At 43.0% G+C, this 24129-nt stretch overlaps 1 protein-coding gene across 2 annotated transcripts in view; it reads right to left on the minus strand.

Moving 5' to 3' along the window:
• ARID2 (AT-rich interaction domain 2) overlaps positions 1-24129 on the minus strand; it is a 97573-nt gene that overhangs the window by 2313 nt on the left and 71131 nt on the right. The window contains exons 14-21 of one of the 2 annotated variants that reach the window (XM_040410621.1): positions 23191-23354; positions 19855-22694; positions 10495-10581; positions 8177-8322; positions 7772-7910; positions 5914-5999; positions 3391-3508; positions 186-277 (exon numbers count right to left, since the gene is read on the minus strand). In XM_040410621.1, coding sequence (XP_040266555.1) covers positions 186-277; positions 3391-3508; positions 5914-5999; positions 7772-7910; positions 8177-8322; positions 10495-10581; positions 19855-22694; positions 23191-23354 — 3672 coding nt within the window. The remainder of the gene's footprint in view (positions 1-185; positions 278-3390; positions 3509-5913; positions 6000-7771; positions 7911-8176; positions 8323-10494; positions 10582-19854; positions 22695-23190; positions 23355-24129) is intronic. The other variant, XM_040410629.1, reaches the window with a different exon arrangement.

Below are 24129 nucleotides of genomic sequence, written 5' to 3' on the forward strand. Positions count from 1 at the left end.
TGCACCTATAAGACAATAGGGGCATATCCTAGTGATTTGCCCCCATTGTCTGTGATGAGACAACCCCTTTAAAGACAATGAAGCAAATATAGAACTACTCATTAAAAATACAGCTGTATAGAACATAGGGTGGGGGCACTTATTACTTGTACACGAGTTGAAATATACATCAGGAGAACACTTACCTACGACCACATTCTGAGTGTTTCGCAACATTTTTTAATATTAAGGCAGCTGTTAAACGGATGTGTTTTGTGATTGGTCCCTCTTTTTCATCCTTTACACAAATGAAAGAAAAACACACTTTAAATACACATTATATTGTAGAGAAATTGACCCTCCAGTGTGACTAGGGTATAACCATACTGTATGTGAATGCCCACAGCCTAACAGGTCCACTTGTCACACCAAACTATTTGTAATATAAAAAATTACCTTTATTCATTACTACATTAAAGGATAACTGTCATATTTTTATTATTTTTTTTTGCTAAACTGTAGGGCAAGTGATAGGTAACAATTTTGCAATAGACTTTATTTAGCCAAAACGTTTATTTTTGGTAGAAAAGCAGCACTCTTCAAAAGAGCGTTGCTAAGGGCCTTCCATCTCCGATTAGAAAAGACTGGCTGTGAAGCCAGACGCTATGTTTCTGCCTCGTGCTTCCCTGGGAGACAAAAGGCTGGGCACAGGAGTCTTAGGAGTTAAAATGACATTTATATTCCCCCTTTCTATGCAATCTAATGCTCCGTTACATTCACTGTCCTGCGATCCCTGTGATAATAATTCATTAAGCAGCCGCCGTAAGTAGAAGCACTGTGCGCAGTGAGACGGCGGCTGCTTCATGAATTATTATCACAGGGATCGCAGGTCAGTGAATGTAACGGAGCATTAGATTGCATAGAAAGGGGGAATATAAATGTCATTTTAACTCCTAAGACTCCTGTGCCCAGCCTTTTGTCTCCCAGGGAAGCACGAGGCAGAAACACAGCGTCTGGCTGCACAGCCAGTCTTTTCTAATAGACGGATGGCCCTTAGCAACGCTCTTTTGAAGAGTGCTGCTAAGGGCCATTTCAGCCCCAGTTTTCTACCAAAAATAAACGTTTTGGCTAAGTAAAGTCTATTGCAAAATTGTTAACCATCACTTGCCCTACACTTTAGCAAAAAATAAATAAAAATATGACAGTTATCCTTTAAGATACGAAAATCAAAATTTTAAAATAAATCAATCAATGGGAGATAGACTTCGAAAGACAATCAAAACTGCTGGTGATGTGATGGTTATAATTTTGGAGATGTATATCTATGTATCAGTACTGTTGTAATAAACTCCTCAAAGGCAGCAGTAGATGTGAGAACTGGCAGTATGATAACAGAAGATCAGTTTGAGATTTGTTCATCTCATCCAAAGAGGAGGTATCATAACATAGAAGCAGCACAATTGTTGGTACATTGGAACCTAAAGGTGTCCACTGCTAAGCCAGTTCTCACATCTACTGCTGCCTCTGAGGAGTTTATTACAACAGTACTGATACATATAAGCATATAGATATACATCTCAAATAATTTTAACAGTCACGTCAGCAGTTTTAATTGTCTATCAAAGTCTATCTCCCATTGATTTATTTTCAGATTTTGATTTTCATATCTTAAATGTAGTAATAAATATAGGTCAGATTTTATTACTGCAAGTAGTTTGGTGTGACAAGTGGACCTATTAGCCTGTGGGTATACACATTTGTGTTAAATAAACAGAATCACAAACTATTTAGAGTAGCCATCACCAGGGCAAACAAATTATTTAGCAATAGCTTACTTCTTATACCGTAGCTTGCCTTACATAACAAGCCGCCTGCCCCAACATTAAAATGGACATTAGGAGATGGTATGCTGGACATTGGGCTGCCTAGGAAGCTTTGCCCTGATTGCCAGTTTTAAACTTTGGGCTCTATACTTTAAAGGGGTTGTCTCACTTCAGTAAAATTGCATTTATTATGTAGAGATAGTTCATACAAAGCACTTACTAATATTACCCATACTGCCTCCTTTGCTGGCTGGATTCATTTTCTCATCACATTATACACTGCTCATCTTCATGGTTACAACCACCCTGTAATCCGGCAGCAATGATTGATCGTGCTTGCACACTGTAGGAAAAAAATGGCAGACTCTCTGGTGGCCAGGGGTGCGGACTGTGGGAGCTGTTTTATTTTTTATATATTTTTTTTTGTATGCAAGCACAGCTAGCCTGCTGGATTGCAAGGTGGTCGTAACCATGGAAACAAACAGTGTATAATGTGATGAAAAAAATCAATGAAGCCAGCAAAGGAGGCAATATTGATAATAACAATACATTAGTAAGTGCCCTGTATTACCTTTCTCTACATGATAAATGCCACTCGCTGGAGTGACAAAACCCCTTTAACGCTAGTTCAGATGTGGCAGATTCTGTACCACTGCAAATTACAGTACATTAGATGTGATAGATGTGGAGGGGCTTCTGAAAATACCATCCACATTTAGTGGAAAAACAAGCATACTGCTGAATTTTCCATCTCAGTATGCTGAAGATTTCAGCTATATATAATGTATAACAGTGAAATATGCCATGAATCCATAGCAAAATCAGCATACTTGGATTTGCAGCGAGATCCTCTGCAGAAACTTTCTGCTATATGTGGCCTAGCCTTTAATCGTTACAGGCCTGAAGTGTTCAGCCGATTTAGTGATCTCATGACAATTATTCCAGATCAGTTTTATCACAAGGACACTGATCACAGAAAACAGAACTGGAAGCACTGAGGTCACCAAATCAGAGCATTTGAAGCTTTAATGGCTCATTTAGGCTACTTTCACACTTGCAGCAGAGTGATCCAAGCAAGCAGTTCCGTCGCCGGAACTGCCTGCTGAATCCGGCAAAACGTATGCCAACTGATGGCATTTGTAAGACTGATCAGGATCCTGATCAGTCTGAAAAATGCCTGGTCAAAAAAATGCATTGAAATGCCAGATCCGTCTTTCTGGTGTCATCTGGAAAAACTGATCCGGCATTTATTTTTTTCACCTTTTTTCGGTCTGAGCATGCTGATCCGGCATTCAGACAAGTCTTCAGTTTTTTTTTGGCCAGAGAAAAAACCGTAGCATGCTGCGGTTTTATCTTTTGCCTGATTAGTCAAAGAGACTGAACTGAAGACATCCTGAACGGATTTCTCTCCATTCAGAATGCATTAGGATAAAACTGATCAGTTCTTTTCCGGTATAGAGCCCCTAGGACGGAACTCTGTGCCGGAAAAGAAAAACGCAATTGTGAAAGTACCTTTAGACTGTGAAATATTTTAGGTAAACTCATGGTTCAACCAGCAGACATCCTTTAAGACTACCATTGAACTTACTGTAGAGTCTCTAAAAACCAGGTTCCTTGATCCCCGCCTCAGTGCCATGAGGGCAGCACTGGGATGGTTCACAATCGCTTTCTGAGCTCGAGGGTTGGGTGTCCCTGAAGAGGGTTGTCTATGGGAAAGAAAAATTCATGTTAGAATGTCAGTTTACAGTGAATTTATGTTGAACATGTGCACAACAACTCAGCTAACCATTGTGATTGTATTTCCCAGACTGTCTACAAGTCAGCTCTAATAACTATTTGGGAAGCTCCACCTGTCACTAACATTGGCTAGTGCTTATTATCATCATCACTATAAGCTTTTCAAATTTTAAGTGTAAAAAAACCCTCAGCTGACAATTCTTGACTTATTTGTGACAAAGGGCACTTGACTTATGAATGCATATATTAGTCCCATCATGACAATCCCTTTCTATACTGAAGCCAGGACAGCTGATGGCAGCAGCTGCAAGTCCATAAACCTCAGTAATCAACTGTCAGCAACAGTGGAAGTCCCAGTCAACAATGCATTTCCCGCACAGTTAGCACATACCCCCAATGGACCCAATCTATTGTTTGTAATTAACTGCTTTGCTAATTAACCAATGACTCCGAATTTTAAAGAGGTTTTCCAGAATTTTCATACTGATGATGGAATGGTATCTCCGGATTAAGTATGTGATTGTTATGAGTTATGTGTATTCAGGTACTATCCTATATCCCTGGATAAAGTGTTCTATTTTCATGACTCATGTATTCAGCTTTTCTATATGTACCCAGCTATTTATGTATTCAGCTACTATCTTGATATGTACTTAGCTATTACAAACCCCCTGAGGAACCCTTAAAGGAGAAAACGCGTCAGGTTTTATTATATCAATTAACTATGACTAAGGGCTAGGTACATTGTTACTTGTTTTCCCATTTGTACTAATTCCTCCATTTACTCCCCTTTATGGGGACTTGTCTCTACCTAGGGCTAATTTAGGGTCAGACAGGGCAGGCACGAGCATAGGGAGAGTTCCTTTATCTCCCCTGTCTCTGGTAATTTGTCTGGACCTCTAAATCTTGTCCCCGTCACTCCCCTAACCAATTGCATCTTTATCCTGATATCAACACATTCCACTATTGGGTGTTTTTAGTGGATGCCACACGCCCATTTGTTTGTGGGCTATATTATTGCCCTTGTGTATTTTTTGTTCGTCCAAAATTATAGGGCGTTCTTTTATCTGATGTAGATTAAAAGTTAAGTCTTAAGGGTCCTTAATTTTCCTTGAGTTATGTTTATACTTTCATTATAAGGATACCAGAACTATCTTTTTCTTTATCTGTACCCAGTGATTTGTTTTCATACCGATGACCTATCCTCAGTGTAGGTCATCAATATGAGATCTGTGGGGGTCCGAATCCCCCTGGTCGATCGTCTGTTTGAAGATGCTACAGTGCTCCAGTGAGGGCCAAGGCCTCCTCATAGCTTACAAAGCTCCAAAATGGGACTGAGCTGAGTCTAGACCATGTGTCCGATGAACGTGATGTCACATGGCCTAGGAAGAGGCCTAAGTGCTTACTGAATGTCACAGCCTCTTCATACAGCTCATCGGAAGGAGTGCAGAGAATCATTCCCCCGTCAATCTCCTATTGATGACCTATTCTGAGAGGAATCCTAGAAAACCCCTTTAAAATTTGTAGTGTACATCAAGCAATTCCATTTCAGTACCAAACAAAAAAAATAAAATAAAAATCACTGTCAATTGGCAGTAAATAGTCTTTACAGTCTATCAAAAAAACTCTAGTACAAGGGCAACTTAAAGTAGGGTAGAAAATGACACATTTAGAGCACACAGACAGCAAACAATGATCTTAAAGGACCTTGAAAAACAAGGGGGGGGGGGGGGGGGGACTGAAAAAAAGGCAGTTTTCGCACATATCCTGCAGTAAGAGAAATGCCTCCTTCCTCTCAGCTCCTCCATCTGGCTGCCACTGTTACCACATTTACTTTATACTATTGGTAGTTAGAAAATTACTTTCAACAATCTGGCCACACTCACTGTGTAGACAAAAATTACCCACACTAAACCCAGTCTCCCTCATCCTAAACTTCCTGAATCCCATGCACTAGAATCAGTTAGGGTTGAGACAGGGGTGGGAAGACATGGCTGCAGCCTGAGAGAAGAAAACATTTATTTTCTATATTATTTTTCACGGTCTGAAAATGTGATGTCAGTCAAAACAAGAAAATAATCTCCTTATGTGAAGGTTTTGTTGGTTGTTTGTGTTTGGATTGAGAGGCATGCTTACTCAGTGAACAATTTCAACATGCACAACCATTTTAAGAATAATCACACACTGAGCATTCACGACTTATTAGAATGATCAAACTGGTGTAAAGGAAAACTGGTTTAGTTGCCCATCACAAACAGATTCTCTACCTTTCAATTTCCAAAGCTCTGAAAAACAAAAGGTGGATTAGTTGTATGGACATCCAAGTCATTTTTCCTTTACATCGGTTTTGATAATTCTACCCCATTGCTCTTACTTATTGGAAGATTTTTGATTTCCGGCTTGGGACTGCTCTTCTTGTTTCAATCCGGCAAGGAGAGCCTCTCTTGAGCAATGTTTGTCCTGTAAACACACAAATAGTATAGGTCTATACAGACTAAACTAAAAATAAACTACACCTAATTCAAGTAGATAAGAAAAAGTGTTTCTGTATAAACTAACTTTATATGTTAGGCTACTTTCACACGAGCGTTCGGAGCGGATCCGTCTGATGTTTCATCAGACGGATCCGCTCCGATAATGCAGACGTTCGCATCCGTTCAGAACGGATCCGTCTGCATTAAAACTTAGAAAATTTTCTAAGTATGAAAGTAGCCTGAGCGGATCCGTTCAGACTTTACATTGTAAGTCAATGGGGAACGGATCCGCTTGAAGATTGAGCCATGTGGTGTCATCTTCAAGCGGATCCGTCCCCATTGACTTACATTGTAAGTCTGGACGGATCCGCTCGCCTCCGCACGGCCAGCAGCGTTCAGGTGTCCGCTCACTGAGCGGAGCGGAGGCTGAGCGCTGGCAGGCGGATGCATTCTCAGCGGATCCGCCTCCACTGAGAATGCATTAGGGCCAGACGGATGCGTTCGGGGCCGCTCGTGAGCCCCTTCAAACGGAGCGCACGAGCGGACACCCGAACGCTAGTGTGAAAGTAGCCTTAAGATAAAAGTCCAGACAAAAAAATAAAAAAATACTTAAATAGCACCTGTCAGAAGGATGAACCCTATTAAACCAGGCATGCTGCTGATTAAAATGTCTTGAGAAAAACAGCTGCAGTGTTCCTGAGAAAACAGTTTTATTCTTTATCCAATTGAGTGCTTCAGTGCACGGTCAGCACTGGAAAGTTAAGGTGCACCAAGGTGCTAGGCCCTGCCCCTCGGTGCACCGAAGTACTCATTTGCATGGAGAATAAAAGCCTTTTTCTTGGGAACACCTCAACACATTTTGCAAAATCAACCCTACTCGTCAGTACACCTAGTTGACCGAGATAATTAAAAATCATGGGCAAGCCCTCCAATACCTTTAGAACATAATTTTTTATTGATTACTCACCCTTTTTGCTTCCAGTATTCCTGCTGCTGCTCGTTTACAGACTGCAGCAGTACCCCTTGCAGCCAACCACTGTGCTCAGCAGTTTAATGCTTGGAAACGAGCAGCGACAGGAAGTCTGGATCAGTGCTGGAGAAAGGGGTGAGTATAATAAATTATAAAGTATAATATTTTTTACTTTGGGCTATTGGAGGGCTTGTCTGAGATTTTTAATTATATCAGACAACCCCTTGAATAGGGTTGATCCTGCTGACAGGTGCTCTTTAAGCAGGGCAAAACATGGCACATTCTTAGCTAGTGTTCTTGGTTTACGTTCTGCAAACATCTGGACTGGGTAAAAACAATACAGATCACACCATAAAAACCTCTATATAGGTAAATGGGTCAGTCACTGGTATGTATACGACAGCATCTTCCTTTTAAGGCCCGTTCATATACCTGTGTTTTGTCCACCTCCCATTGTTTTCAATGGCAGGCCATGACTATGCCAAGTAGGGGCAAGTCCCTTCTTGGTGCAGTGACCCGACAGATGCCACTGGAATCAGTTTACCTCCATTCAATGGGGCTGAACCATGAGTGGGTCAGCAGCATTCAAAGTAGAAAAAACTGTGAATTTTGCAGAGGCAAAATCTGGCATGTGAAGATAGCCTTCTCAGAGTTATTCCAGAGTGCCACCTATTTAACAGTAAGACACCCAGTCATGCAGAGGAGAGGGCACTTTTTCATCTGCTGTCTTGGTCATTACATAAACAATGCCCAATGCAATGATTTAGCGCTGCCATACAGTAACTTACCTGTAAGTGAGTAATAAAAGAAAACCTCTGCCTCTGAAAGGGTTCACAGCCTTCCCATAGGCACTGCCCAGGATACGCATCTTTACCGCCATGCTCTGTTGCTGCATGGTAGAACACTTGGGACGGAGTTTCAAACCACCTTAACAAAAAAATAATAAAAAAAAGGTAAAGACCACTGTAAATATATTTTAATTTTTTTTTAGCTAAACCCTAAAAACATGAATACAATACATGTTTATCCACTAGCGGAGAGGAAGACAAAATGCTTGCAGAAACCTAGTTTCTCCCAGTGTCTGAATTCTGTGTGTCCGCCCCTACACATGAGATTGGCACAGGAGCCGCCAACATTGAACATGTGTATGGGCAGCTTCAATGAACATGTGCCTCATTTCAGCAGCCACTTACCTCTTGCAGGACTGCCACAGGCACATGAAGTTTTGTCCTGGTTTCTTTGCTTGTTCTGCAGGGTGACCTGTTGTCATAGTTGGGGGCTGAGAACCAACTAAGTGGCCTTGAATTTGTAATGCTGGTAGTGCTGTTACCGGCGTAGTCTGAGGATTGGAAAATATTAACACTGGTGTCAAGTAATTATCCTTTTTATTACATCTGTCTATGGCATAAAACACACCTAATGCATTTCCTGAGCAGAAACGCTTGCCAGAGGTAATCACTTCTGGTACAAAATCACTTGTAGACCATTATGTGACATTCAGTATGTTAGCTGCTTCCGATTACACAGCAATGGACACAAAACCTCCTATTTCAACTACTGCAACTGTTCCACTTACACTAGGCTTGTACAATGGTTTTTTTTTTTGTTTTTTTTAATACTTTTTAGCATTCCTCATTGATACTTCATACTATTTTGCAGTACTAGTTACCATTTTCTAAATGACAAGCACCAGATAACAGCTGCCATCCATCTGTGCTACCAAAATGCTGTGTGAAGGTTTATTGTACCAAACACAAGGCTACAATCATGGTTTCGGCTTTGTACTTGCCTTCCAAGATAACCTGATGGTGACCTCTGCATTTGGCATCATTGAGGCTCCAGTACGGCAAATCTATCACTGTACAATAGTAACACCGGGTTTCTAGAGAACATCACAGCTTTCTTATACAGGAGATCACTTTTTGTAATACAGTGATCCCTCAGGATAAAATATTTTCAGCATAAAATGGTGTTTTCTGAACCATCATAAGTTGAAACCAGACTCAATATACAATGTCTCAGACTCATCCAACCAATCAAGGTCACTTCTCTCGTGAAATAGCTGGATTAGTTACTAGTCAGCTATTCCTGACTGTTAGGCCTCTTTCAGATGGGCGTTGCGGAAAAAGGTGCGGGTGCGTTGCAGGAACACGCGCGATTTTTCCACGCGAGTGCAAAACATTGTAATGCGTTTTGCACTCGCGTGAGAAAAATCGCGCATGTTTGGTACCCAAACCTCTTCACAGAAGTTCGGGCTTGGGATCGGTGTTCTGTAGATTGTATTATTTTCCCTTAGGGAAAATAATAGCATTCTGAATACAGAATCATTGTAAAATAGCGCTGGAGGGGTTAAAAAAATAAAATAAAATTATTTAACTCACCTTAGTCCACTTGATCGCGCTGCCGGCATCTCCTTCTTTGCGGATTGTAGGAACAGGACCTGTGGTGATGTCATTCAGGTAGTCACATGGTCCATTACCATGGTAAAAGATCATGTGATGACCGGAGTGACGTCACCACAGGTCCTGTTCCTCCACACAGCTAGGATGAAGACAGAAGGAGATGCCGGCTGCGCGAGCAAGTGGATTAAGGCGAGTTAATTTTTTTTTTTATTATAACCCCTCCAGCACCATTTTACTATGCATTCTGTATTCAGAATGCTATTATTTTCCCTTATAACCATGTTATAAGGGAAAATAATAATGATCGGGTCTCCATCCCGATCGTCTCCAAGCAACCGTGCGTGAAAATTGCACCGCATCCGCACTTGCTTGCGGATGCTTGCGATTTTCACACAACCCCATTCACTTCTATGGGGCCTGCGTTGCGTGAAAAACGCAGAATACAGAGCATGCTGCAATTTTCACGCAACGCACAAGTGATGCGTGAAAATCACCGCTCATGTGAACAACCCCATAGAAATGAATGGGTCTGTATTCAGTGCGGGTGCAAAGCGTTCAAATCACGCATCGCATCCGCGCGGAATACTCGCCCGTGTGAAAGGGGCCTTATATGTAAGGACTTGTTTTATCTGTCTTAATTATCTGCTTATTTTTCTTAAATCTTCATTTTTTTCTCATCTTGAATGAAATTTTTGGGCTTTGGAACCAATTACTCAACTTACAATGGTTTCAAAATACAATGGTCATCCTGAAACCAATTAATATTGTAACTTGAGGGACCACTGTATCTGTTCTCAAACAGAAAACGTGCGCAGAGCATTATTACAAAAGGCAAGCGTTTTAGTTCAGTTATCTGTTTCTGTATGTGCATCCATTAGGTTCTGATCAGTAGACATGGACAATATCTTCCTTAAAAGCTCAGTGGTGGTGCATTGCACTATAAATCCTTTTCAGTGGGAACGCCACTCCGAAATTATGCAAAGTGCAACTTCATCCATTTTTAGAATGCTTGTCACTTCACAGATTTGTGTAGGTAAGGGTAAAAACACTCAAAAAGATCTTCTGACATGTCAGAGGAATTGAAGTGTGATCAGACTACAGAACCTTACCAAAGCTGCGTGATAGGTCTTTGTCAGGGATCCGGGGGGCAGTATTTCTATTATGGAGAGGAAGCTTATAGGCCGTGCAAGGCTCCTCTAAGAAAAAGGTACACACATTTGCAAATTACTTCTCTCTCCAAAAAAATAAATGTACTTATAGTATTACTATCAGGTGGCAAAAGAGGCTCAGCTTTTTTCTTCTTTTTTGGAAAGAGATAGTTTGGGTGCTACTGGGAAGTGTAACATGTCAGGTCGGGAGTGGTGACAAGTCCTTTTCAAGAGGTAGAACTGTAGTTAGATAGTTCACTCATAAGAGGCACTGCCTACCTCAGTATAGAGCATCTCCAATATGGACATCAGTAGAAGGTACATTTGTATGTCATTGACGGTAAAAACAACCAGACAATATGAGCTACAAATTTAGGAGGTCATTTATGAAATCAGATATTTTAGTTTTGTTGTATAAAAAAGTCACAAGGCAATTGCAACAGTTCGTGATCCTCACCACTTTTCACAATGTTCCATGATTAAGAGCTAAAAGGTGAGATTAGACCTGGATTACAGTATGGCTCATTTACTATGTGCGACTTTTGCAAAAGTCGCAACCCATACTAGGCAACAGCCCTGGTCTACTTTTACACCTAAAGGTGTAAACTGCATTACACTTACGCCACATATATTAAGATGCATTAGTTAATAAATAATAAAGCAAATCCAGACTTAAAACTGACATAAAAAGAACTTTGCCGTCATTAATCTCCAGGATTAGCAGTATGTTAGCATCATACAATCAGCTGTTATCACTGGGGAAAATCTGCCAGCTTTAATTCATTTCTCTTACATCACTGATCAATGTAAATTAAGCAACACATGGCCTCTATTGAAATCAATTGATTTAAGGTGATTGTGCAAGAATGGGAAGTGGGGGGGGGGGGGGGGGGCTTGGAGTTTAGGCAAATCCCCTATTCTGCCAGACCTGCAAAGGAAAGATGCCTGACCTGCTTCCCAGCGCATGTTCATTGCTCCTTCTCCTCCAGCGATGTCAACCGCCGATTTTGCAGTGGCGGTGTCCGGTTCACCTTGCATGCTGATAAATGGTCACTTGACATAAGCGGACACCACCGCTGCCAGTCATTGGCTGTGGCAATGTCAATCCGGATGTTGACATCGATGGAGCTCAGAGGAGCATCGCAGGCCTGCAGGAGGAGCAGGGAGTTGGCGCTGGGAAGCAGGTCTGGCAGAATAGGGGGGGGGGGGGGGGGGGGGAACTAAACCTCCCCCTTCTTGCACAATCCCTTTAAAGAGGTCGGTCATAATCATTATTTCTACAAACATGTTGGAAATATTGTTACTAGCACATCAGAACCAAAACCACCCTCTAAGAAGCAACACCCCCTTGTTTAATAAAGTCTTCACCACTGCAAACACTCCAGTCCTATAAATCAGTGTTTCCCAACCAGTGTGCCTCCAGCTGTTGCAAAACTACAACTCCCAGCATGCCCGAACAGCCTTTGGCTGTGCGGGCATGCTGGGAGTTGTAGTTTTGCAACAGCTGGAGGAACACTGGTTGGGAAACACTGCTATAAATGACCGCTAATGGAGGGCCATGGTAACCAGACCAATCCATCAGTGGTCACTATTGAATAACACTGCACACAGCATGGGAAACATAGTGCCATGTGCAGTGTTCTCCAATAGAGGTAGTACTGGAGAGGAGACTAAACAATAGGATGGAGGATCTCAGAGAAGGACAAGATGTGCCAATACAGTAGTATATTAGTGGCTTATAGTATTCCAGCACCAATGAAAAAAAAAGAAAATGCATCCCATCCCTTTAACATACTGCATGGGCACAATGGTTCCTCCAGAGGGAGATCAGCCTCTATGACATCAAGCTACCAACAGTGGTTATGGAAAAGAAACAACCACAGCCTGAGGAGGAATAGCAAGGAGTGACTGCTAGCACGCCGATCATGGCTGTCAGCCTAGTGTTAAAGGGCTTTTTCAAGATTTTGATATTGATGACCTATCCTCATGATACATCAATCAGATCGGCAGGAGTGCGACACCTGGCATCCCTCTGATCAGCTGTTTGGAGAAACTACGATGCACCGATGAGCACCGCACCCTCTTCCTAGGCCAGTGACGTCACATTCAGTCAGTCACAAAGCTCAGGCATGGCTCTGCCAACAGATGGCGTTGTGCTCACGAAACGGCTGATCCTGGGTGTCAGACCCCCACCAATCTGGTATGGATGACCTATCCTGAGGAAGAAAGCGTAAAGTGAAAGCAGCACCAATCTACCCTCTAGACTCCCTCAGGAACCATGGATCTGTGGCGATCGCTCCATAGTCTAAATAATCGACGGCAGCATATCCTTAAAGGGTTCTTTATTCAAACTGGGTCCATAAAAATGTACAAAAAGTGCCAAAAATAGTGCAACGTTTCGACTACATTGTACGAGAGACTGCAATGTAGTCGAAATGTTGCACGCTCTTTGGCACTTTTTGTGCACTTTTATGGACCCAGTTTAAATAAAGAACCCTTTAAGGGTCCATTCACACGTCTGCAATTTTTTCCCGGATCCGTTTTGGATTTTGCGGACCCATTCATTTTCAATGATGCCGGAATGGATGTTATGTGCCGTCTGCATCTGCAATTTCATTCCCGAAGAATGAACTGCAACTGCAGACAAGAAAAGGCATTTTCTATTCTAGTGCCGGTGATGTGCGGTCCACTAAATGCGAAATGCACATTGCCGGTGTCAGTGTTTTGCGGATCCGCAAAACACTTACGGACATGTGAATGGACCCTCAGGATATGCTGCCAATGATTCTGTTTGGACTATCCCGAGGAAGGGTCATCAATATCAGAATCTCTGAAAACCCCGTTAACAATGCACTGAGTTGTGCTGCTTTAGTCTTGTGTGAAACGAAGTACAATGTAACTGCCAAAACCCCTCATGATTTATTTGTGCTCCACTTTATCAGGTACAAAAGGCTGATCATGCTTGTGATAGAAGTAGCTGTGGGAACAATTGCTGGAACCGCTTCTTAAAACAGACCTGTGACAAAACTGTGGTTGTGAAGGTATGTACACATATACAATAGTGGCATGGCAGAAAGTAAAAGACAAAAAAAAAAAAGAAAGACACACACACAACTTTTTCCTGATGTAGCGGTGCTCTGCATTCGGCTGTAACACTGTGTGAACATTGCATATAGCCTTACAACCACAAACAGATTGGCAGGCTCTCTCTATAGAAGATATAGGCTGTCTCTATAGAAAAGATGGTTATAGGGGTTGTACAGGATCCAAAAACAGACCACTTCCACACAAAAAGTAAATAAGACATCTGTCCACTACTAGTGGGTGGCATTGCGTCTCAGCTTCCTCAAAGGGGTTGTATCATCATGCCGTTACTAGGCGAGAAGGCACTAAACCCCGACCACTAGGTGGCTGGGAAACGGCAGAGCAGGCCAGCATTCCACTCTTTGGGTAGCTCCCATTGCAGTGCATGTGAGCTACGGAAACAGTGTAGAGCTACTGAAATAGAGAACTGGCCAGCTCCTCAGTTTTCCAGCCTCCTGGTGGTTTGGGGCTTAGTCCCATCGCTCTTTAGTAATGGATGACACAACCCCTTTAAATAGCCATTCAGCACACCATGGACCGGGGTGGTGCTGTAGAGAGCAGACACGTTTTTTCTTATTCTGTACAACCTGTTTTCGTTAGTATTGTTCCTTTATTGTGGCAGTGAGCGTCCTGCTGATGGTGACTGATCGCCAGTGTTGTAGGGCCCCAGCTCTCTAGAATAGCCAACAGTGTACAATGATGCAAGAGTTCAATCCCTGGGACCCTCACCAATCAGAAGAAAGAACGACTACAGTTCACCCAGGAACAACAATATACATACAAGTGCCATAACCCAATATATGCCCCAACCAGGGATCCTTCTACTACTCAAAGAGTAAATAACCAGTATAAGCCTATGGTATACACCATAATATGAAACCTACAAATAACTACCAGACCGCTTATGAATGTCATTTTATTACATGATTACAAATATCACACAAACATGATTTAGGCTACTTTCACACTTGCATTCAGTGCGGGTCTGTCTGATGTCTGCTCAGACGGATCCGCTCCTATAATGCAGACGTTTGGATCCATTCAGAACGGATCCGTCTGCATTATAGTTTAGAAAAAATTCTAAGTGTGAAAGTAGTTCAGACGGATCCGTCCAGACTTTACATTGAAAGTCAATGGGGGACGGATCCGTTTGAAAATTGAGCCATATTGTGTCATCTTCAAACGGATCCGTCCCCATTGACTTACATTGTAAGTCTGGACGGATCAGTTTGCTTCCGCACGGCCAGGCGGACACCCGAACGCTGGAAGCAGCGTTCGGGTGTCCGCCTGCTGAGCGGAGGCTGAACGCTGCCAGTCTGAGGCATTCTGAGCGGATCCGCATCACTCAGAATGCATTAGGGCTGGACGGATGCGTTCGGGGCCACTTGTGAGCCCATTCAAACGGAGCTCACAAGCGGAGCCCCGAACGCTAGTGTGAAAGTAGCCTAAAAGAACATTAGTGCAATGAAAAAGCGAATAAAGAAATAGATAATTATAAATGAAATGACAATACTGGTAAGAAATTTCATTTATAATTATCTATTTCTTTATTTGTTCCCATGTTTCTATCTCTTGCTTATATAGAATATGCGGCAAATTCAACGACTATTAGGTCTGGCATGCGCAATGTTTCAATTGATGGTGGAGGCACGGACTAGCGATACTATGTGACGCGATTCCGTGCTGACGACATCACATGAATGCGGCTGTGATCACGTGGTACAACGCAGACCACACGACCCCCGAGCGCTGTTTGTCGTGACTGCATCTTATTCCCAGAGCTACACAGATGATATAGAGTAAGATCATCATTTTATGTATGGTGATTGGTTGGCTGGTGTATTTAAACTGTGTCCCCCAGTGATGACGCCACCCCCAGACGAAGGTTCGCCGAAAAGCGCGACTGTGTTGGCGCCATCCTGGAGGAAACACAGCATGGGTAACCGTTCAATGTCCTTTTGATTGTGAATGAACATGGCTTTTGCACTTGCACTTTACTGTTAATCATGTGTATACAGATGGACTGATTTATGGACGTAGTATCCGCTGTGTTTATCCTCCAGATGATGTCGCTTTTTCCCTGCACTAATGTTCTTTTTATCATGTTTGTGTGATATTTGTAATCATGTAATAAAATGACATTAATTCATAAGCGGTCTGGTAGTTATTTGTAGGTTTCATATATACAAGTGCCGCAGGGTAACCACAGTCCATTCATTCAAAATTGCAAAACTGTGGAAACCAGCTAAACATCACACATTACTGTAGATAACTCTGCTGTTCCACTTTAAAGGATAACTGTCCCATTTAGACCCCAATTTCAATTTTCATATATGTAGTTACTAATAACATGATATTCCAGAATCAGTTACTATTAGACTGACTTACCTCATATTTAATAAGATTCAGCCCTTAGCAACCAGTCTGCATAAAACTGCAATTTCACTATTCAGTTAAGATGGCCGCCACTGCCCTCACCCTGAGGCTAATCCCGCCTGCCCTCACTAGCCAGTAACAATGGCCCCCAAAAGTGTCAGTAACCAGAGCCCTCCCCCTAAAGGGTTAGGCTACTTTCACACTAGCGTTCCGGGCTCCGCTTGTGAGCTCCGTTTGAAGGGGGCTCACAAGCGGCCCCGAACGCATCCGTACTGCCCCAATGCATTCTGAGTGGATGCGGATCCGCTCAGAATGCATCAGTCTGGCAGCGTTCAGCCTCCGTTCCGCTCAGCAAGCGGACACCCGAACACTGCTTGCAGACGGATCCGTGCGGAGGCAAACGGATCCGTCCAGACTTACAATGTAAGTCAATGGGGACGGATCCGCTTGAAGATGACACAATATGGCTCAATTTTCAAACGGATCCGTCCCCATTGACTTTCAATGTAAAGTCTGGACGGATCCGTCTGAACTACTTTCACACTTAGAAATTTTTCTAAACTATAATGCAGACGGATCCGTTCTGAACGGATCCAAACGTCTGCATTATAGGAGCGGATCCGTCTGTGCAGACAGCAGACGGATCCTCTCTGAACGCAAATGTGAAAGTAGCCTTAATCTCATGTAGCACAAAGGGGTCCTCTTACCACATGTTGCTTTCATTTATACACTGAGCAGATGGCAGATCTCCCTTCCCTGGTCTGCGCTGGTTCAACTCTACTTCTCCAGCTCTGCTGAGTGAGGGAGCGTCTGCCAAGCGCAGGGACAGGGAGAAGTGCACACAGCCCAGGCACTGTTATCAGCTGCTGGTGAGGACCTGGCTTTAATCATTTACTTACAGTCCCTGGCTGTCAGTAATCTGACCTTGCACACAGCCTGCTTCTGCGTCCTCCGTCCTTCAACAGACGGACCATGCCTAGCAACCCTATTTTAAGCACAGGTAAAAGTAGGCAGTACAGGGAACAAAAATGTGGAATTAAGGGGTTATTGAATACACAGTGAAAAGTTGAAATAGGGCCACCAAGGAGATATTAATCACCACAATCCAATACTCCAAAAAAAAAAAAATACGACAGTTATACTTTAATGCATATCAATTTCATTTACAAATATTTAGAAGTATATCAGACCTGGATTTGGTTGGCGCACAGGTTTCATAAGGGTAGAAAACATTAGGGATGAGCGACTATTATATTTTTGAAATTCGTTCACGCTTCATTTGGTGGTAAAAGCAGAATTGCGTTATGGATTTCGTTACCATGGACCATAATGCTTTTCTATCCGGAATGCATAACGGAATGCCTTTAGAAGTCATAATAGAAGTCTATGGCCTGCAAAACGGATCTGTCCCATTTCCGTTGTGCAGGGGAGGCCTCTCCTGCATAACAGAAATGGGACGGATCCGTTTTATCAGGCCATAGACTTCTATTATGACTTCTAAAGGCATTCCGTCAATTCTGCTTTTACCACCAAACGAAGCGTGAAAATATGAAATTCGCTTATCTCTAAAAACATTGTTTCAAGCATACCTGACATTTAAAGCTAATCTCACATGAGCGTATTCAGACTGGGAAACATGTTCCATGTGACAGCTGTTTCCCGGACTGAACACTGTTCCTCTGATATGATAATGATTTATAATACTGTGTATTGGTGCTTGACCGCGGCTCTTCTATACTGCACTCACATAACACTATGAATACAGTTCAGTAGATCGGCAGTCAGGAACAAACCGCACGTGTACGATATTGTGAGTTCACATCACAGATGCAGTGTTCAGTCACACGGAGCGCGTTTCCCGGATTGGCCTATTGCGGCATTAAAGGGTTTATCATGCCCTAACTTATCACCTACACACAAAAAAGATGAGATGTGTTTGCTAGCTGGGGCCCGGCGGGGTCCTATGCCCCCATTTGAATGGAGCAACAGTCACGCAAGTGCACTATTCATTCTCTATGGGATTGACTATCCATGCACTGTAAATAGAGAATAAGCGAAGTGGCAGCAAATGTGACAGTCACGTGCGAGACCACTGTGGTCCCCAATGCACGGAACGGCCATGTGCATGAGCCCTAAGGGTACATCCACTTGGGACAGATAAGCTGTGGATCCACAGAACCGAATCTCTGGTGTGGTTTAGTTGCAGATTTTGCTCCTGATAAGCTGCAGATTTCACACTATGCATTGCTAAGGGATCATTTAGATGGCCATATGAATAAGTCCGCATCCGTTCCGCAGTTTTGCGGAACGGGTGCGGGCGGACCCATTTATTTCAATGCGGCCACAAAAGATGCATTCAGCACACCGTGTGCTGTCCGCATCCGTGGTTACGTTCCGCGGCTCCTCGGAAAAGATAGTCCTATTGACATTTTCTATTATGGTTGCGGCCATGTGCGGTGTGCAAATTCTGGAACGCACATGGCCGGTTATCCGTGTTTTGCGGATCCACAAAGCACTACGGCCGTCTGAATGGGCCCTAAGGGTGATATCTACTGTGCATTTCCACATCATAAAATGAAATCTTACACATTTAAAATCTGAAAAGCAGCTCAATTTACACTGCATATTTATTTTTTGCAGACATAGATGAGATTTCTTTAAATCTCATTTTGCTGGTACTGTAGAACTCTGGGGACCTGACACACCCAAATCCTTAATGGCAAATCCGCACTGTCTATGTCCCCCGTGGACGTACCCTTACTGTAATTTTGAAAGCAATAATAGTCCTAAATACTGCAGACTTGCCATTAAAAAAAAAATACAAAAAACCTTCATGGAAACGCTTAAGTACAAGTGTGAACAGTGCAATGGGTCAAGTCCTGATACCCAATTGATTGTAACACTTGTCCACATGCTAATATAACATTAGAAGCATTAAATGATTCATGAGCATTGATCATTCCTAACCATATTCTCCTGAAAATATATCTGCACAAAGACTGGTTGCCAGAAGTAAAAAAGAAAGCAAAGACGAACCAGCAGGGGGCGAGCAACTGCAGCTAGACAGCACACAGAACTTATGGATACCAAGGGTGAGGATGTCGTCATGCAATTCAAGAATTATTTGCAGTGTTACTCAACTGTCCATGCAGATCCAGACATGAATGGGAGCTTTATTCTTTAAAATAGTATTCCCACAGGATATGCCATAAGAACACCTGTACATGTTGTGGAATATGTCTGTTTGTTTCCACGCGGATTCCCATGCAGATAAACCGCAGCGTAGTACAGTACCAGCAAAGTGTATGAGATTACACTAATCTCGTGTATACAGTACTTTTCTGTGCAGCAACTGACCCGCTGTGCACATTTCCAGATTCCCAGCAGGTCACTTATGTGTGCAGTTTTAGCTGCGGATTTCACCCTTTTCCAACGAAGTGCGAAATCTGCAGCAAAAGGTCCTCAAATCCGCACCAAAAACCGCTGTTGGAAATTGCGGATTTGGGTGCAGATATTATGCAGAAGTGCAAATAAATCTGCACAGAAATTCGTGTGGATCATTTATGCTTTCATCCGCACTCGTGTGCAGGTACCCTAAATGTCTGATAGTTGCGGGTCACTGTCTCGTGATGGCAGTGAATGAAGAGGTGGATGGGCTCTCTCCATTCACTTCTGTGGGAGTTGCAAAAATAGTCGCATGTACTATTTTCAGAAGTCAGTCCGGCTTCATATACCACCCAATGTAAGGATAGCATATTACAGCTAAAGGTCGGTACTCCTACTTGTAAAATGGCACAAATCAAATACATAGGAGACATACGCTCATTTTTCTAGCACCAAACACTTGCAGACAAGACTTACCTGTGCAACAACTGTCTGTACGAAAGTATGTGGATGCTGCTGCTGCTTTTGCTGCACAGCACTTTCTATTGCTACTTTAGCTACAGTGTTTGGATCAACACCTGCTGGCACAGCGACCATAGTTGCACTACAGCCAGCATTGTGGGGGTCACTGATTGTAACAATCCTTACTCCCACTTTATTGGGAATAACTGGGACAGATTCCCTGTCATTGTCCTCTGCTGGTCGTTTAACAGCTTTGGATTCTGCTGTGCCATTAGTAGAGCGGGTATCTGGAGGCAGCGCAGGCTGAGTGATCCTAGTTCCTATATGGGGCACCGCAATAACCTGATGACCCGGTAAAACAGAAGATGTAGACTGGGTTGAGACGACAACAGTCGGACGTTGCTGAGGCACATCTGAATTCAAACTGGAAACTACAGGTCCATTGGGTAAATCTGTTGCATTACCACATTGTATCTGGATTGCAAGGTTCGAAACATCATTTGTACTACTTGCAAAATGTGACAAACTGTTGGCTAGTATAGGTCCATTGGAAAGCCTCTCCACTTGATCACCTTTGGCAGTAACTTGTTGCGCAGAATCCAGAAGGTCCTGTTGCTCCATTGGAGATATTTCCCCATTTCCTACGTGGTTGGAAGCTTTGTGATTAGGAATGTTTTTGCTCAGATGTGAACAGTCTCCCTTTTCAAAATCACAAACCCCATTAACCTGTGGCTTTTTCAAGTCTGTTTTACCATCTTGTATATCACTCTGGTCAGTGTTCTGTTTCAAAGCAGCTCCATTTCCCCCCAGTTCCACAGATGCCCCATTAGTGACCACTTGACTGGCCTCATTCAGCATTTTCCCTGAGTTTGAAGGAGGTAGACTGGAGTCACACTTTTTGCCATTCAAAAGGTTTCCCATTTGTACTTCATTTCCACTCGTTTCCCCATTGCTGGTGTTAACAGAACCTTTCGGACAAGACGGATTTTCCATTACTTCAATTTTACGTTCGTGCAGGTGCAAGCCTGTCGCTTCTTTTGCCTCTTCCTCTTTTTGGCAAATTATTTTATCCCCCTTAAAAGGGGGAGAAGGAGCAGATGCGGGTATTTGCCCGCCTGGCTGTGTAAGAGCAGCTGGTAGTGTTTGTACCTGTAATCCCACTCCAGGTTGTGTCCCACTCATAGGTGCAATAATTTGAGGTGTATTTCCCTGGCTTACGGTTGCAGTAGCAAAACTTGTGTTTGGCACAACTGTTATTGTGACTTGATTGCCAGAAGTTCCTTGAAATATCGTTGCTGGAGAGTTCGAGATCAACTGACCTGGTAAAATTTGTAGATTTGAAATTGGAACAGTCTGTACCGCAGTTTGATTCTGCATTGTACTCTGCACTAATTGCACGTTTTGTTGCCCAACAAGTATTTGTGGAGTGGCCGTCTGCCCTTGTACACCAAATGAAGGGGTCTGATTATTGGCTACTTGATACACCACCTGAGGGCTAGGTGCTCTTGCATTGTTGGGAGGTGGTATCTGCGGGGCTGGGAGTATGAGTTTCCCTCCAGGCGTTGAAGGTCCCCGTTTGGGAAGCAACAACTGTTTAATGAGGCTGGACTCAGCAGGACTAGAGTGTCCAACACCTCCACTTTGGGTCTGCTGCTGCTGAACCTGTACTTGTACCTGTTGGGATGGCTGTGACTGCTGTGCCTGCGGTTGTTGATAAGCTTGTGCCTGCTGCTGTTGGTGAGGTGCTGGTGACAACTGTTGCCTTTTTACCGAAAGCATCTGGCTAACAGTAGGAGGGGGTCCTTGTGAAATTGAAGTGATGGGGGAAGAAGTCATTACTGGTGGGAGCTGATTATTTGGAGTTGGGATTGGAGAAGAGGAAGGTGTTAGATTTGTCTGGCCAGTTAGCTGGACAGTCTGTCCTGCCTGAATTGCAGCTGGATTCGTGAGAACTATTTGGTGAATGGCTGGTGCGTACGCTTGACCAGGTTGGGCTGGCTGGCTGACAATGACTACACTTTGCTGGGGTTGCTGCTGTGATGGTTGCTGAACTACAGTTGTTGAGGATACTTGCTGAGAATTCAGAGGTTTTGGGGCTATGTTTTGAAATCCTATTCTAGAGGTCTGAGGATTCTGAACACCAGCTATTGTAACCACTTGTCCTGCTGCTACATGGAAACTTTGTACAGTTGTAGCAATGTTAGAGGAGGACGTCGTTACATATTGTTGTGGGGTTATGATTACTGTATCTTTCTGCTGGTTGGAAGCTGGGGATTGTTGGGATGGGACATGAACACTTTGAGAGGATGTGGTGATTAGCTGCTGACCTTGTGGCAGTCCAGATGTACCTGCTGACAAACTCTGCACTCTGCCAAATATATGACCTTGAGGGACTGTTTGTTGTATAACAGCTACCGGCGTGCCTGATGTTAACTGACCAGGTACCACAGTGTGTAAAGGCGATTGCTGCTGAATGACAGAAGGATGGTGAAACAAGGCCTGAGAACCCACAACTGTAACAGAAGGCTGCTGCCCTGGATTGCTGTGAACTAGAGAAGCTTGTGTTGATCCTCCCAAAGCAATACTGACAGGAACTGCTGAATGCTGCACAGAACCCTGTATTACTGCAGCTCTAACCATTTCACACGATATTGGAGTTTTATTCTGAATTACAGTCACTGTGGTATTCTGTTGTTGCTGGGCCTGACCATGCAGATTCTGTGGCATACGGCAAACTGTCTGGGCCACACTGTGGACACCTTGAATAGGAAAAGACATCTGCGTTGCAGTGAGATTAGTAACTTGGTTAGGTGCTACAGTTCTCTGGAAGGGATTTACTGCTCCTTGTGGTACTCCTGGGAACACAAAAGCAATAATTGGCTATTAGATAAACTTCAGTGTGACATATATTAAATACCAATCTTATCTTGTGGGACAAATACGATTACAATATATGCATGTAGGTGGAGAATATCTTTTTCCCCTTAAAGGAGGTTTTCCCAGAGTATGGGGTTGGCTCACCTCAGACATTGGTGGCATATTGCTACAATATATCACCAATGTCAGATAAGTGCAGGTCCCATCTCAGTCGGCCTTTTTGGAATAGAAATTAATGTAGAGCACGCCCAAAATAGATAGGGGTGGGTCCTAGAGTTGGGACCTGCACTTATTTCCAGGATATGCAACCAATGTCTGAGGTGACAATTCCATTACGCTATGATGTAAGTGGTTTAAGACATCAAGTTCTCAGAAAGTACATCACCATCCAAAGTTGCAGTCTGTAAAATATGCAAATATGCAGCACTTCATGCCAACATCCTATGTATTGAGTGGAAACCCCTCCATACTAACCTGCTGCATTTGTGTCTGAAACATTAGAAGCTGGCTGCTGCTGATAGTACATCTGAATGGGAAGTGGTAAGGCCCTTCTTTTCACACCAGACACATGAATATGAGCTTGCCCATTATTGTTTGGATCTTCCACTCTCTTGATGTTGTGGTTTTGGAACACTGACCTGAAAAAATAAAAAAAATAAAAAATGAAATTATGAAATCAAACTCACTTTCTGCAACCCGTTTCCCTTACTACAACGATGGCAAAAGCTTTAAGACGGACACAAATTTTGATTTCTACGTTTGCTGCTTCAGCATTTTTTGATGTTTTTGTCAGATATTTCTATGGTATACTGAAGTACAATCATAAGCTTTTCATAAGTGTTTATTATTTTTTTTTTTTACTTTTATTGACAAATACATCAAGTTTATGGAAAGGCTTAATACTTCCAGTGTTGCTGACCCTTCTTTTTCAAGGCTTCTGCAATACGCCCTGGCATGCTGGATATCAGCAGCTATGCCAAATCCTGACTAATGGAAACCCATTCTTGCCAAATCAATGCTTGGTATTTGTCACAATTTCAGTTTTTTGTCTGTTGACCTGCTTTTTGAGGATTGACCACAGGTTCTCAATCGGATTGAGATCTGGGGAGTTTCCTGGCCATGGACCAAAATATGAATGTTTTGTTAACGGGACAGTTTCGTTGCCACTTCTGTCTTGTGACCCGATGCTCCATCATGCTGAAAAAAGAATTGTTCATCACCGAATTACTCCTGGATGCTTGGGAGAAGTTGCTGTTGGGGGATATTTTGACACCATTCTTTATTCATGGAAGTGTTCTTAGGCAAAATTGTGAGTGAGGCAACCAGTCCTACTCACATTCTAGGACAGGTTGCTGGCCACCATTTTAAATAATCAGAGACCCCTTTTAAATACAACAAACTTAAAAAAAGGCA

Source organism: Bufo bufo, chromosome 1 (assembly GCF_905171765.1).
Source record: "Bufo bufo chromosome 1, aBufBuf1.1, whole genome shotgun sequence".
Taxonomy (NCBI): Eukaryota; Metazoa; Chordata; class Amphibia; order Anura; family Bufonidae; genus Bufo; species Bufo bufo.